A 17,376-nucleotide genomic window follows, 5' to 3' on the forward strand; every position below is an offset into this window, starting at 1 on the left:
GCCACTGAATAAATAGATTAATTTGGGTAGAATGGTCATTTTTATTTTATTAGCTCATCCTACCCAGGAGGAATTAATGTTTTTCCAATTACTTAGATCTCGTTTTAATTGTGTGGAAAGTGTTTTATAGTTGTGTTAATATAATTTCTGTGTTTGTCTTGGCAGATAGATTCCTAAGTATTTTATATTGTCTAGGGTGATTTTAAATGGAATTTCTCTTTTTAACTCTTGCTGCTAAGCTGTGTTGGAAATATATAGAAATGCTGATGCTTTATGTGGGTTTATCTCGTACGCTGCAACTTTTAGTTGATTTTCTGGGGTTCTTTAAGTAGACCATCATATCATCTGCAAAGAGTGATAGTTTAGTTTCCTCATTGCCTACTTTAATCCCTTCCATTTCTTTTTCTTCTCTAATTGCTACTGCTAGTGGTTTTAGTACAATGTTAAATAAAATAATAGAGGTGATAATGGGCATCCTTGCTTCACTCCTGATCTTATTGGGAAGGCTTCTAACTTGTCCCCATTACAGATGATACTTGTTGATGGTTTTAAATATATACTACTTATTATTTTGAGGAATGAAGGCCTCCAACACTGATCACCTCTCCTCCCTACAACATATACACTGAGCCCAGGTCCTGTCTTCATCATAAGCCTGATCATTTCTATCACTATCTATGTGCCCCCAAACCTGGCAAGACCTCAGTCATACCTACCAACAATTCCCTAATCCAGGCCATTTTCTCCCTTGCTTGAGGTTACCTACCATATGATGGTCATATGATCAGTTGAAAGAACTGAGGGTATTTGCCTGGGAGAAGCACAGAATTAAGAGAATGGGAATGTGGTAGCTGGCTTAAAGGATGAAAGGCTATCTTGAAGAAGAGGGAATGGACTTGTTCGGTTTGGCCCTAAAGGGTAGAATAAGAGTAATGGGAGGAAGATTTCAGCTTGGTGTCACAGAGAACTTGCTAATGATGAGCACGATACCAAAGTGGAATAGTCAGCCTCAAGAGGGACTGTCTCCTCCTTCACTGAGAGTTTTCTACCAAAAACTGGAGGATGTCATAGAAAGAATTCTTGTTTGAGTGTGGCCTGGACTAGAGAGTTACTAAATTCCCATCCAACTGAGAGTCAGAATTGATGGGATGGATCCTCAGTGAGAATGAGAGCAGAACAAATGAGATTAGAAGCCATAAGAAGAAGGTTTTTAGGCCACCTAAGGATTAGATATCTTTTTTGACAGAGAGAAGTTCATCAGTGGGGCAAGACCCTGGAGGAGAAAGGAGGCTCTGGGATCAGTGTACAAGGATTGGGTACAAGAATTAGCCTTCACATGTAGGAGGAGGCCTCTTACCCGATACAGGAACAAGAGAGAAATAGTAGATGAAGATGCAAAAGGAATTTTAAAGGACAGAGAGATGAGAAAATGGAGTTCCATAACAGATGGCCTCTATTTTTCTCAGCAAAATAGAAGGCTGAAATATCTGCTGAGAAGGAGGGGGTTGGAAGAGAAACAAGGTTTGGAACAAACAGCAACTGAGAGATGTTCAATCAAGATCAATGCAAGAAAACATTTTTCCATGCAGCAGTGAGGGCCCATTTGAGGTGAGAGAATGTGAATTTGTAATAGACCCAGTTGGCATAGTGGTATAAATTCTTATAGCAGGCATCAGCAGCTCATCATGCAAGAAGAGAAGGTAGTTGGTGGGGATCGGTGGGGTTCAGGACATGAATGTTGATAGTTTCAGAGGTTTAGACCATGAAACTATTAAAGAGGGGCCAGAGTAAGGATAACTGATTGAGGGAAAGGGAGAAGCAGAAATGTCTGCTGCATATGTAGGCCACTTTGGTGGCACTGTATTCTCAGTGTGGTTTCCCAGAATGTAGACTAGCTAGTCTCAAAATCACCAGCATCAGAAGAAGCTCTGATCCTCCTGCCTTAGAGAAACCTGCCTTCAATAGCTGGGAACACAGATGGCAGCTGACTCTAGCAAATGACTAAGCCACTGCCACTCCGGTGCCATTCCTTACACTACTCTGCCATCAGAATGGCATGGTATGATGCCACTTGCCCCCAGCATAGAAGCATACTAACCAATGCAAATGCAGGTACCTGTAGCTCCTGCCATTCTTGGCTACCATAGCATGGGCCCACTCCCTGCTCCATGATGCTCATTGCAGACCTAGGGCTGCCCCCAGTGATTTCCCAGTGTCATGCAAAAGATGATGCCTGGGGACCCTACCCTTCCAAAGCTGTTCTCTTAAGATCACTAACAGTTACACTCTAACGCTGCCCACATGTCCAGCCTGTACCTTCTAGCACATCTCCCTAACCCCTGTCCATATCACTATACATGCCTAATAACTCTATCTACTCTCCCATCATGGCTGCGCCCCATGCCCTATTCTGACCTGCTCACCAACCCAGGCCATATGTATCACTCTACAACCCCTGACCATATCCCCATCCCCAAATGTTTGATTCATATCTGATCATAAGCCTCATCTCAATCGCACCTCCAACCCATATCGCTTCCTTAACCATGACCTGCCCCCCACCCTGACAATATCATGGAATCACCCAGGGTCCACTTGAAGATTTTCAATAAATAGAAAAACATATCCTAGCAAGGTGGCCCACTGCATTTTGGGACAGTTATTTCTGACATCCAGATGATATTTGGCCTTCTGAACCGCCCCCATACCCACATACACTCACACGGAAGTCCCAGGTCTGTCCTCTGAACCCAAATCTATTCCCTCAGTTCCCATTTGAAAGCCCTTCATATATCTGAAGGGAACTAATATGTCCCCCATTCTCGTTAATCTTCTCTCCAGGTCTAACATTCCTCTTTTCTTTCAAATCATTCTCATATGACATGGTTTCTAGTCCCCCTCTTCGGAATTCATTCTAGCTTGTCGATGGACTGCACATGGTACTCCAGATGGGTTCTGACCAAGGCAACTCTTCCCCCGACCCTTCTTTTTATTTTTTTTAAACCCTTACCTTCTGTCTTGGAGTCAATACTGTGTATTGGCTCCAAGGCAGAAGAGTGGTAAGGGCTAGGCAATGGGGGTCAAGTGACTTGCCCAGGGTCACACAGCTAGGAAGTGTCCGAGGCCAGATTTGAACCCAGGACCTCCGATCTCTAGGCCTGGCTCTCAATCCACTGAGCCACCCAGCTGCCCCCCCCCAACCTTTCTTAATTCTGGTACCTTCCTTCTGTTCATTATTTCCTATTTATTCTATTATATATTTGTTTGCATGTTGTTTCCACCCATTAGATTGTGAGTTCCTTGAGGGCAGGGACCGTCTTTAGCCTTATTTTTTGTTTGTTTTTAATAACCCTTAACTTCTGCCTTAGTATCAGTTCTAAGATAGAATAACAGTAAGGGCTAGGTAGTCGGGGTTAAGTGACTGGTCTGGAATCCCCAGGCTAAGAACTGTCTGGGGCCAGATTTGAACCCATTTGCTTCTTCTTGGATCCCCAATGCTAAGCACAGAGTCTGGCACATAGCAGATGCTTAATATTTACTGACTGATTAATCAAGAGTAGCAGGACTAAGGCTGCTGTGCCCCTCTGCTGAGCACTGCAATCCCCAGATCTTTTTCACTTGGATTGCCTTCCAGGCATGCTTCCTCCATCATGAGGCAGAGGAAGGAGAGCTGAATTAGGAATCAGAAGATGCAGGCTCAGACCTTAACCTCAATATTTACAATATGGGTGACCTTGACTAATTCACTTCATCTTTCTTTTGGGCTTCATCTATAAAAGGAAAGGAAAGGGCTAGATGGGTTCTGAGGTCTTGTCAAGCTCCAAATTCATGAGCCTATGAAGCTATGCTGATCCTGACTGGATCTCATTTCATTTGTCCTACTCTTGTCGGCTGAGATCTTTCCAGTAGGTGAGCGGTCGCTCCCAACTTTGTGTCATCTGAGAATCTGACAAGCAGACCATCTCTGCCTCCATCCAAGTTCCTGATAAGTCTGTGAAATAACACAGGGCCAAGCCAAGAAGCAGCCCAGGGGGCTGAGGGGGCTGTCTCGTTTCATTTGGAGATGATGTCAATAAAGCCCCTGTACCAAGGTTCCAAGAGGGCCACATGGCCCCCCCAGACCACCTTTCCATGTTTCTCTGGGTGTCTGTTAATCAGACTATTCTGGATGGCACTAAAGTGGAGTGCAAAGAGGTCTAGGAAATTTGGGGTCCACTCTGGCTCTGTCCTCTACTCTCTGTGAAGCAAATCCCTTCCCCTTTGAGCATCTAAAGTTCCTGAGTAGGAATCTTTCTCTCCAACATACCTGACAAATGATCATCCAAGAACCCACTTGAATGCTTCTGATCCTAGGGAAAATCTTTACCCCACAGTGCTGAACAGACCCTAAATTTTGGGGCTAAGAATCTCTGCTCTTCCCTGCCTCCCAGTATAGACGTGAGCTTGGGCACGCTAGAATAAAGGGTGAGGCATACTGGTTAGACAATCATGATCATTATTAGGACTTTCGAGGATAGGGTCTGACCAGATGGGGGTCTCTTTTCCAGGGAGGCTGATACTTCAGGGCTTCCACTCGATGACCTTGGTCGCAATTGCTGCTGCTCGGCTTACAGCTGCCACTGAGCTGTGCTGCAGGTCCTTGAACTTCTGCACTGACTTCAGCAGTTCTACCCGGCCCTCAGGGGCCTCCGCCAGCATGGTGAGTGCTTTGATAGCATTTATGCGCACCTTGACAACATTGATGTCCAACAAGTTCAGCAGTAATGGGAGTGCTCCAGCATCCAGCGCAGCATATTTGCCTAAACATGTAGAGAAACAGGCATATACAAACATACATGCACACACACACACACACATACATACACAAGGCCTTTATATTCCCATGCAGCAGCATAAATACATGCACACACATCCAGTTAAGCCCAAAGAGTCACACACCATAAATACCAATGTGACAAAATTGGACTTGATTTGCAAATATGCAAACACCCAAGGAGCAACATGTAACTGGACACAGGGATGGACAGAAAGGCATAGGGACATGCAGAGCGACACACAGACACATGAAGACCCAGAGACCCATACAGACATGCACAAGGGTATACACAAAAACAAATGTCTACAAACATAGAAATATAAACAGATAGCCAAGCATCACACACAGATATGCAGATGTAAACATACTATAGATAAGACACACACCCGATGCATATACATATACTGGGAGATGCACACCCAGACACACACACAGGCCCGTAAGTGCAATAACCATATCATGATTTCCTAATCTCTCCCAAGGACAGTTTTCTGAACAAATACAAGAAACATGAAGCTTTCTGTCTCAGTGCTCCCACAGTAAATATAGGTGTGGGAGCATGGGCAGGACAATTAAGATGGTATCTAGTAAGTTCATTGAGCCCTGTGACATTGTTTCCTTCAAGTTCACCCCAGGGAAGCCCTGGATGATGGGCAATGATATGGGGAGTGAGAGATAGTGAGGAATACAGAATGACTCCTCAGTTAAGAGCCTGAGGAACTAAGGAAAGTTCTCAAAGGTCTATTCTTTCCCTAACTTCTCCTCCCCATGCCTATACAATAACAGACATCATTATATATTCTTTGTGCTTTTCTTACCTAAGTCTTTCCTATACCTTGACTTTACTTAATGTATCAAGAAACTCAGAACTGGCCAAATGGAAAGGGAGCTACAAAAGTTCACTGAAGAAAATAATGCCTTAAAAATTAGTATTAGGCAAGTGGAAGATAATGACTACATAGAGTTCAAGAAACAATAAAATCACATCAAAAGAATGAAAAAAGGGAAGAAAACATGAAATATCTCTTTGTAAAAACAAGTGACATGGAAATTAAATCAAGGAGAAATAATTTGAGAATTATTGGCCTACCTGAAAGCCACAATTTAAAAAGAGCCTAGATAACCTATTTTAAGAAAAAAACTTTCCTGATATCCTAGAACTAGGAGGGTAAAATAGAAATTGAAAGAATCCACCAATCACCTCTTGACTAAATCTCAAAATGAAAACTCCTATTATAACCCAATTCCAGACCTTCAATGTAAAGGAAAAAATATTACAAACAACCAGAAAGAAACAATTCAAATATTGTAGAGCTACAGTCAGGATAACAAAGGAATTATCAGGTTCTATGCCAAAGAATCAGAGGGTTTGGAATATGATATTCAGGAGGGGGAAAGAGCTAGGGTTACAACCAACATTAAAAAGGCACAAAAGCTTTTAAAGTGGAGAAGATGGGAGAGTCGTGGATGATGTATGGACATTACTCTCAAAAGAACTGACTAAAAGAGAGGAAAACAATACATACGCAGTTGACTATATAAATCTAGCTTATCCTACAGGGAATAATGGAAGGGGGTGGTAAGAGAAGGAGGAGGGTGATAGAAGGGAAGAAGATATGGAAGACTTTGGTCAGAAATAAAATACTTTTGAAGATGGACAGGGTGAAAAGAGAGAAGGGGAGAAGAGAAGGATAAATGGGAAAAATAGGATGGCAAGAAATAGTTACTAATCATAACTGTGAATGTGAATGGAATGAACTTGTCCAAAAAACAGAAACAGATAACATCATGTATTAAACAATATGTTGTTTATAAAAAGTATATACTTGAAGCAGAGAAATATACACAGAGTAAATGTAAATCTATTTTGCTTCAACTAAAGTAAAAAAAAGCTGGGGTAGGGGGCAGCTGGGTAGCTTAGTGGAGTGAGAGTCAGGCCTAGAGACAGGAGGTCCTAGGTTCAAACCCGGCCTCAGACACTTCCCAGCTGGGTGACCCTGGGCAAGTCACTTGACCCCCATTGCCCACCCTTACCAATCTTCCACCTATGAGACAATACACCGAAGTACAAGGGTTAAAAAAAAAAAAGCTGGGGTAGCAATTATAATCTCAAATCAAAAGCAAAAACAGATCTAATTAAAAGAAATAAACTAGTGAACAAATAGGTTGATGCGGACATGATTTAGGATGTATATTTGAAACGACCACACCAAAGCAACTATCAACAATATGGAAATAGTTCTTGATTGATGGCACATGTTAAAACCAGTGGAAATGTGCATCAGCTATAGCGGGGATGAATGGGAGGTGAAGGGGAAAATAAAAACATGAATCATGTAACCATGGAAAATTTTTCTAAAAAATGAAATAAAATCAAAGTACTCTAGAAAGATGTTGTGAGCAACCATGAAAATAAAATAAAATAAAAGATTTCATACTGAAAAAATAATAATAAAATAAAAAGATAAGCTAAAAATTATATCTTGCTAAAAATGCCATAGGCAATAAAATAATATCAATACTAAACATATATGTGTATAAGTACCTATATATACACATACACCAAATAATATAACATCCAATTTCTTAAAGAAAAAGTTAAATGAGTTACAGGAAGAAATAAACATTAAACTCTACTAGTGGGAGACCTCAACTTTTTCCTCTCAGAACTAGATAAATCTAAATTAAAAAAAAAAAAACTGGGGCAGCTGGGTAGCTCAGTGGAGTGAGAGTCAGGCCTAGAGACAGGAGGTCCTAGGTTCAAACCCGGCCTCAGACACTTCCCAGCTGGGTGACCCTGGGCAAGTCACTTGACCCCCATTGCCCACCCTTACCAATCTTCCACCTATGAGACAATACACCGAAGTACAAGGGTTTAAAAAAAAATCAAAAAAAAAAAAAAACAGGCAGTTTTAAAATGAAGAAACGAAGTTATTTATAGTCATAAATTACTATTAATTAGAAAAATGCAAATTAAAACAACTTTGAGGGAACACTGCACACATATCAGATTGGCTAATATGACAGAAAAGAAAAATAATAATTGTTGGAGGAAATATGGGAAAATTGGAACCCTAATGCCTATTGGTAAAATTGTGAACAAATTCAACCACTCTGGAGAGCAATTTGGAACTATGCCCAAAGAGCTACGATGTTGAGCATAGTTTTTAATTCAGCAATACCACTACTAGGTCTATATCCAAAAGAGATTTTTTTTTAATGGGAGGCTGGGAGGTTCTATTTGTACAAAAATATTTATAGAAGCTCTTTCGTGGTGGCAAAGAATTGGAAAGTGAAGGGATACCCATCTATTGGAGGATGGATAAACAACTTGTGGTGTATGAGTGTGACAGAATACTATTGAGCCATAATAAATGATGAGTAAGCTGATTTCAGAAAAAAACCTGGTAAGGATTACATGAACTGATGCAAAATGAAGTGAGGAGAACCAGGAGACAATTGTACATAATAACAGCAATACTGTAGGATGAACAATTGTGAATGACTTAGCTATTCTCAGCAATACAATGATCCAAGAGAACTCAAAGGACTCATGATGAAAAATGCCATCTGTCTTCAGAGAGAGAACTGATGGAATCTAAATGCAGACCAAAGCATACTATATTTCATTTTCTTTCTTCATTTTTTTGTTTTGGTTTTTTTTTTTTTTGCTCGAGTTTTCTTCTATAAAATGACTAAATTTCTCTTAGGGAGTGGGAAGGGAGAGAGAGAATTTGGAACACAAATTTTTTAAAAAAGAGTATTTAAAATTGCTTTTACATGTAATTGTGGAATCAAAATATTGTTTTTAAAAAAAATTTAAATTGGTATAAATATATAACCATTACCAAAAAAATTACAAAAACTGGCCAGACTAAGTCAGACTCTCTTCTTTCCATTTTCTTCTGCTTGCCGAGGATGAATATCACTCACAGTGGAGAATGCAATGTGGATACCCTGGCTACAACAAATGGGTCTGTGACCATTTGTTTTTGTCCTGTATCATTTGTCCTCGGTTTCAGGTGCTAGCAGCAATCCTGGGAATTTGAGCCATGGTGACCTTGGCGCTTCAATCAGTCTGGAAGGGAAGCCTAGAAAAGCCGAGGAGCCTGGGAGTTGATCCTGAAGAGAGTTCTGGACTTGAAACTGAGGGCTGTGCTCTATAAGAATCGAGTTAATCTGTAAAACTAATCTCCTAACCTCCTCCAGAGGCTGAGGTTATATGGAGGAATAAGTTTGTATATTTATAATTATATTTTTGAAGTATTCGTTTGTAAAATTTAATCTTACAGTTAGAATTTAAATATAACAGGGGACTCCCCTTTTACAATTTCAAGAACATTATCTATGAGGACTGGGGTCATTGGCAAGGAGACTAGACACTCCAAACCTTCATAAGAGTACCAGAGAATCCTGGGGGAGGGGTGAAATGTAACATACCTGGATCCATGTCACAGAACTTTGTATCTTCTGGGCCACTTCAACTATATATTTTGTTTTGTTTTGTTGTCATTTTTTTAAAAAACCCTCACCTTCCGCCTTGGAATCAATAGTGTGTATTGGTTCCAAGGCAACAGAGTGGTAAGGGCTAGGCAATAGGGGTTAATTGACTTGCCCAAGGTCACACAGCTGGGAAGTGTATGAGGCCATCTCTAGGCCTGGCTCTCAATCCATTGAGCCACCCCCGCTGTCCCCCATACTTGCATTTTATAGTAACCACAAAATAGAACAATATTCAATGGTACAAAAATGCATGGTTTAAGTTTCAGGCTTTTTGCTTCATTAGAGCAATAGATATATTAATATTTAATCATCTTTGGAGATGATCTATCTTCCTAGAAAACTAGAGGTTCCCTCTTTCAGTCTACTCTTCGGTAAGCCTTCTGCTAACCCCTCATGATTCAGCTGAATTAAACTAAGGAAACTTCTCTTGAATAACAAAGGAAAATTCCCACTTGTTCTGATACCTTTAAGCAACTAAATAAAGTCCCTATATTGTTATAGTCCTTGATCATAGGGAATCAAAGGAAGTTAAGAACATCAGACCAAAAACATTATTAGAACTCCTAATGTTTTGGGACACAACTGAGGCCTTAATGGTATATGCTTCCACACTGCAAAACTTCATAATATCCCACATACATTTTTTGTGGTATGGATGGGGTGTGGATGGGGAATGGACCTTTAATAGAAAAAAGCCTTCCAAGAATTCCCACTGAAAAATCACAGCTGAGTAGAATATTTGAAATGCAAACACAAAAGCCAACCAAAACACCTCAATAGGTACACACCATTAGTGAGTGCATTTGGAGGAACTAAGCAATAAAGTGGGCACAATTCCAATAGGGAGAGGAGAGATATTGTCCTTGCAGAATCTTATTATTTTCAAGGATATCAATAGGAAAGCAAAACAAACATGGGGCTTGGTTGTAATTTTATTCTCTTTTATTGGCTTTAAGAGGAGAAAGAAAAGGGCAAGGGAAAAGAAATTTTTGAAAAGGTTTGGGCAGCTGGGTAGCTCAGTGAGAGCCAGGCCTAGAGACGGGAGGTCCTAGGTTCAAATCTGACCTCAGACAATTCCTAGCTGTGTGACCCTGGGCAAGTCACTTGACCCCCATTGCCTAGCCTTTACCACTCTTTTGCCTTGGAGTCAATACACAGTATTGACTCCAAGACAGAAGGTAAGGATTTAAATAAAAAATAAAATAAAAATAAATAAAAAGAGGAGCTTAGTACTTTGCATATTGTCTGGTTTAAGAAAAACTATGAAAATATAGGGGAAGTGTAGAGGAGTAGGCATTTCATGAACCTTATTCTTATCTGACCTGGGCAAAGGATGGTTGAAGACACAGACACACAGACACTAAATCAACAGAGAGACAAATAGGGATGAGGAGAGCCAGTAGGGGTGTGGTGTGTGGTTAAGAACAGAGACAGAGTTGGGAATGGAATAGACATAAGCAAAACAACTATCATTTTCAGAGTGGATCATAAAGAGGGTATTAAATAGAAAGAAAATGTAAGAATAAGAGACTAAAGTCTGAGTTTTGTTGAAAGACAAGGGGCAGGGGAATAAGAGAAGACCACTACAATTATAAATTATGCGTGTTGATTGTATTTCTTTGCTCTCCATTCCTTTCTTCTATGTAAAGAAGTGAGAGATTATAAGAGGTTTTGATGAAGAGAATTACATTAAACAAACAACTATAAATTCAAATGGGGTAAACTCACCTATGAAATGAAGGAAGATAGCAGAATGAATTAAAAAGCAGAATCCAACAATATGTTGTTTGCAAAGAACACTTGAAACACAAGGATTCATACAAAGTTAAAATGAGAGGTTGAAGCAGAATCTATATTGCATCAGACAAATTTTAAAAACTGAGGTTATAGTCACAGTCTTAGACAATGTATCAGAAAAACAGACATGGTTAAAAGAGATAAGCAAGGAAACTATATAATGTTTTAAAACACTACATAAATACTTAACAGATATGCACCAAATGACATCACATCTAAGCGAAACTTAAAGAAAAAATTAACCAAATTACCAGGAAAAATAAACTACAGAAGTATAATTGGAGACTTCAATTACTTTTTAGATCTAGGGAAATTGAAGAAAGAAACAAGAAAGAAGGTTAGCACTTGAATAGAACTTTAGAGAAGTTTGATAAAATAAATATCTGGCAATTAATACTTCATTGACCATAACTTAATAAACATTCTAATCAATAATAGGTCTTTGAAGAAAAGAGTCAAACTCAAAGACTAAATTATTCAATCCTAAAGAATTCGTGAAATTACAGAAAGAATATATAATTTCATCAAAGAAAATGACAATAATGAGACAGCATACCAAACCTTTTGGGAAGAAGCCAAAGATCAGTGTACTGTTCATGTACCTGAGAAAACCAGAAAAGCACCAATTTTTTAAAATCTCATAGGAAAAGTTGTTGTTCAGTTGTATTCTAGTCATATATGACTCTTCATTACCCTGTTTGAGGTTTTCTTGGCAAAGATTTGGTCTGACATTTCTTTCTCCAGCTAATTTTATATAGGAGGAAACTAAAGCAAAGGGGATTAAGTGAGATGGCTAGGTCACACAGCTAGCTTATATCTGGAGCCATATTTGAACACAGGAAGATGAGTCTTCCTGACTCCAACCTGGGCACTCCAACCCCAGGGCCATCTAGCTGCCCCACAATAGAAAGAATAGAAATTCTGAGAAATCAAAAGAATTGATAGGTAAATTAAAAACAAAACAAAAGTATGTTTTTTCTTTGAATGACAAAGAAAAAACTACAAGTCATTTTTAATTAAAAGATAAAAATTAGCTAACATGTTAAAAAGAGAGAAAAATCAATTTTTCAGTATTAAAAATGAAAAAATATAATTCACAAGAAATGAAGAGCAAATAAAAGACATTTTCGCAACTATTTTGCCCAATGAGATGCCACCATAACCTAAATAAGATGAATGAATGTTTATAACTACTATGTAATCACCAATATAATTTGGATTATCAGCGCCAGGGTTTTGCCTGTCCAGGCCCAGTTGAAAGTCTCTGATCCTGGAGGTCAGGTCTCAGGAATTTCACAGGATGATTTTGGTAGCTATTCAAGCTATTCAAATTAAATTTGGGTCGTATTCCATCAGCAGATTCTCAAATTTATCCATCTCCCTGACCAACTCGACACATCCCTCAGGGGCCTTAGCTAGCATAGTGAGAACTTTCAAGGCACTAGAGTGAGGCTTCCTCTTTCTCATCTCCAGCATTTTTAGCAATGGAGGGATTGCCTTAGCACTGAAGGCAGCATATTTACCTGCACACGTGGAGATATTGGTCAACATACAGGTATGTTTCCAAACAGCAGCTCAGAACCACGCAGACGTACACCAATGCACTCACAAATGCACTGACCCACAGGGATACAGATACAAATATTCCCAGGGATAAACACGCATACCCAGGGTGCAGATGGAAAAAAGATACATGGAGATACACAGAAACACAGCCAAAGCTAGAGACATACAGGCATGTGAAGAGATACATATTCCTATATGTTTGGTAACAGAGACATACATTAACAGAACAGAAATACACACACAGGCCTTCAAATACCATCATCACAACATTGAGATTTCCCCATTTCCCCAGGACAGGTATCTTTCTGAACAAATACTGGAAGCCCTTTCTGTCTCATGATCCCACATTGAATATCTGGGTTCTGGACAATGACCATAGAGTCTCACTATTTCACTGGGTCCTTGGAGTACCTTCTGTGTCCTTTCTAGCTCATTTCTCAAAGGCCTGGATCATTGCCCATGATGGGTTAAAAAACTGAGTCAGGAATCACTTGGTTATGATCTGAGAGAGATAGTTGGGGCAGAGGGGGGGGGCACAATCCATTCCTAGGTTTCCCCCAAATTGGGATTAGATCCTGTATGGTCAAGTCTTTTCCAAAAAAAATTAAGGATATCAATTACCCTAAAAATATCTACAATGCCTCTCTGGGGACAGTAAAATCTGCTTAGACGGAGTCACTGGAGGCAGCCTATATCAAAATGGTGATGTCAGGCACTTGCTCTTTAGGGTTTTCCTACAGCCATTTCAGGAATACCCTCCCCACCTCAGATGCCCCAGCCCTCCAGTGTCCACATAGTATCTCCCCCAAGGTAAATTACCAATTGAGCTGATAAACTTATCTCCAAATCAGTGGTCAACAACTCCACTCTGGAAGACCCTGAATAGTGCTCAAAATCCCAAGGAAGAAATTACTAATGGTGACATGTCAGGCACTGAGTGAAGATACAGTTTTTAGGAGAGTCAGTAGACATAACTCCAGCTGCTTCTGAATCCAGGCTAGAATTAGGGGATTTATTCATAAGTCATGATGATAGGATCAAAGATTCAGAACTGGAAGGGACCTTAGAACTCATCTGTTTTAAACCCTTCATTTTATAGAGCAATAAACTGAGCCCCAGAGAAAGAACTTATGTGTGGCCCAGAATCATACAGCTCAGAAAGGGAGCTTGGATCCTTCTGCTATAGAGAGCCAGGGTTCCTTCCACTTCACCAGGCTGGTTCTTCCAGGAATGAACAACAAGGGAGAGAGCTCATATAGAGTGATCAGTCCCCCTTGCTCTTAAGGAACCCCAACAGGATAAATACTTTATTTCTTCTGTCACCAAAAAACTTCCAACACCCACTCCCCCAACTCAAGTTGACATAAAGTAAAAGAGACCAAAACTGACTGACCAGCTATTTGGTCTTGGGTCAAATCCCCTCACCTTCCCCCGAGGCTGTTTCTTCATCCCATGAGTTGGGTTGGATTTTTTTGTGTTTTTTTTGAGTTAGACTTATGATTTCATTTGAATTGGGAACTCCTTATGAAAAAACACCAATATAAACTGACACCTGCTTTGCAATTTACAGAGTTGCCTAGGGAAATGAGAGATCAGACAACTTTCCTGGAGTCAAGGCAGTCCTGGATCCCAGGTCTACTCAACTCTTAGGCCAGGTCTCTATCCACACCACACCATTGTATCTTTTGTCCTCAACTATAAAATGGGAATAACCACCTTTACATCAGAAAGTTGGAAGGGCTGTGCTTTGTATAATGCTTTCACATTCCTCATATGAGGCAGGTTACAGCCAGCCTGTACTTAGTCACCCCATCCCAAGGGTTGGAGACATTTTAAATTGCTTTCCAAAGAGCACTGGAACCTCAAATGGCAGTGGAAATCTTTGGCCTTTCATTGTTTTCCCCACCTCCCCTGGCCTCAAGCCTCAAGCTGCCCCTTCCCTTTCCTCCCCTCCCTTCCAATAGTTCCCTGTCCCTCTGACCTTCAGTAGTCACCGCTGCAAACATCAGTGCCCCTGCCACGTTGGCCAACACATCTATATTTGAGTCATTAAATAGCGACACCAGGATAGGAATGACATTGTACTCCCACACTGTCTTCTTCCCTTCCCGAGGCATGCTGGAGGAGAAAAGGTGTTTGTCAGCCAGTCCCAGGGAAATACAGAGAAGGGTGCTTATGCTGTACTCTCCCCATCCTAACCCCAGTTCCTCGGGGACCTCAGAACATAAGGACCTTTCAGGGTAGTATTAACAATAGCAATAATGTCTATAGAATTGGGAGGGCCTGAGTTCAAACCTAGTCTTAAATATTTCCTAGCTGCATGACCTGGGCAAGTCACTTATCCCCAGTTGCCTAGTCCTTCCCACTCTCTTCTGCCTTGGAACCAATACTTGTATTGATTCTAAGAGAGAAGGTAAAGGTTTTTAAAAATTAATAAAGTCTAACATTTATCAAATCCTTTAAGATTTGCAAAGCACTTTACTTTTGTTGCCTCATTTGATCCTCACAACAACCCTGAGAGATCAGTGCTGTTACCAACCTCATTTTACAGATGAGAAAACTAAGGTACAGAGAGGCTAAATTGTTCATCTGACAAGCACTTACCAAGTGTCCCAATATATCAGGAACTATACTAAATGCTGGCATGAGTCACAATGCCAGTAAGCACTGGACGATGGATTTAATCCAGATCTCTATGACCACACCACTCTTCAAGTCCTAGCACGGGGAGGGAGGTGTCAGGAGCAACAGTCCCATGGAGTGCCCTTTGCTTTAGAGGTAGGGGGCACAATGGAAAGAGCTCAACCTTGACCTTGGAGTTAGAACACCTGAGTTCAAGTCCAAGCTCTGATATTTCCTACCTAAGTGACCATTGAAAAATTAATTTCCCCTCTGAGACTCAGTATCCTCATCTGTAAAATGGGAACAATTATACTTGCATTACCTGCTTCGTGGAGCCATTATGAGAAGAGCATTTAGTGAGCTATCAAATACCCCAGAAATGGGAGCCCCTCTCCTGGTTATCATTTATACTCTTGACCAAGTTGGAGCCAGCAGCCACTGGAAACCTCTGGGAGCCTCGATTTTCTCATAAGGATCATAGGAAAAAGATGCCTATCCTGCCTCCATCTAGAATTGCTGTGAGGGAGACTTCTAGGGGTGGAGCCAAAGTGGTGGAGTAATCCTCAGCAGCTATGCACCACCATGAGAATCCTCTCCAACCAAAGATTAATATTGCCATAAAATGAATATAGGAGTAAAAGAACCAAGGAGACAGAGTGCAACAAAATATTTCAAGAAAATAAAAACCCAAAAGGTAGGCAAAGAATATCTGGGAACTGGGTTAGAGGAGAGCAGAGCCAGCAAGAAGCTATAGCAAGGAAGGAAGAGCAAGCCAAGATAGAGCCATACCCCCACACCCTATGTCTGATGTCTGAGGTTCCAGAACCTATGCCTGAGCCAACATCCAGATCCTGAGAACCTGCATGAGCAAATAGAGGTACAAGCCAACCCATACCCCTTGAAATTTCAAACCTGTAGAGAAGTCTGGTGCCCCAGCCCAGGGAATTCTAGTCTGGACTTGGGACAAGGACTTAATTCACACTTTGGGTAGATGATAGTACCAAGTACTAAGTATCATTCTTTTTGCCTAAAGCTCAGGGCTGAGCTCCAAGACAGGACAATCAAGGGTGTGCCTGACTGGATCAAGTACACAGTGAGAACAAAAACTTGAAACTAAACCTGAGGCTAGAATTTGATCAGTCCCTGACCAGATCAAAATCAGAGTGAGATCAAAAGCTTACACCTAGGGGGCAGCTGGGTAGCTCAGTGGATTGAGAGTCAGGCCTAGAGACGGGAGGTCCTAGGTTCAAATCTGGCCTCAGACACTTCCCAGCTGTCACTTGACCCCCATTGCCTAGCCCTTACCACTCTTCCACCTAAGAACCAATATATAGAAGTTAAGGGTTTAAAAATAATTTAGGAAAAAAAAAAGCTTACACCTAAGCCTGAGGCAAATCTTTACCTATCAGCAGAGTAGAGTAGAGGATTGCAAGGCTCCCCAGAACAAAGCAGCAGAACCATCTCCTCAACAGACATGACATGGGAGACAAAGGCAGTTGGGCCTACCCCAAGTACCAGGGAAGAGTATCCTGCAAACTTGGAGCAATGTATACTCTACTTTAGGAACAAAGAAGAACCTCAACATATACATAAGATAATGGGGAGGGGAGGAAGGAATAGCTAGATAAATGAGCAAAAGACAAAAAAAAAAAGAAAGAAAAAGAAAACTCTGACTTTAGAAAATTACTTTGTGATAGGGAAGCCCAAAATACAAACTCAGAAGGATTTCCAAAACAGAAACCACCAAGGAAAGTGTGAAAGGATGTCAAGCCCAAAAAGAATCCCTGCAAGAATTTAAAAAGAAGGTTTAAAACCAAATAATAAGAGAATTGACAGAAAAACTCAATAACTTAAAAATTCTCTGAAAAATCAATTCCCTAAAAATTAGAATAGGACAAAAAGAAAATGAAAGCACAAAAATACATTGAAGCAAACAACTCCCCAAGGAATAGAATGGACAAAACAGAAATAGAAGCAAAAAGAAAAAGAAACAATGAAGAAAACAATTCTTTAAAAAGAAGGATTGGGGCAGATGGCAAAATGGGGCATGAAGCTTTCTTGCCCTCTTAATA

At 40.5% G+C, this 17,376-nt stretch overlaps 1 protein-coding gene across 1 annotated transcript in view; it reads right to left on the reverse strand.

Moving 5' to 3' along the window:
* Positions 1-4,519: 4,519 nt before the first annotated feature.
* RSPH14 (radial spoke head 14 homolog) overlaps positions 4,520-17,376 on the reverse strand; it is a 182,434-nt gene continuing 169,577 nt past the window's right edge. Inside the window, exons 6-7 of the mRNA XM_044674449.1 lie at positions 14,664-14,800; positions 4,520-4,799 (exon numbers count right to left, since the gene is read on the reverse strand). Of these exons, the coding sequence (XP_044530384.1) occupies positions 4,561-4,799; positions 14,664-14,800 (376 nt within the window). The 3' untranslated portion in view covers positions 4,520-4,560. The remainder of the gene's footprint in view (positions 4,800-14,663; positions 14,801-17,376) is intronic.

The sequence above is a fragment of the Gracilinanus agilis genome, chromosome 1 (genome assembly GCF_016433145.1).
Source record: "Gracilinanus agilis isolate LMUSP501 chromosome 1, AgileGrace, whole genome shotgun sequence".
Taxonomy (NCBI): domain Eukaryota; kingdom Metazoa; phylum Chordata; class Mammalia; order Didelphimorphia; family Didelphidae; genus Gracilinanus; species Gracilinanus agilis.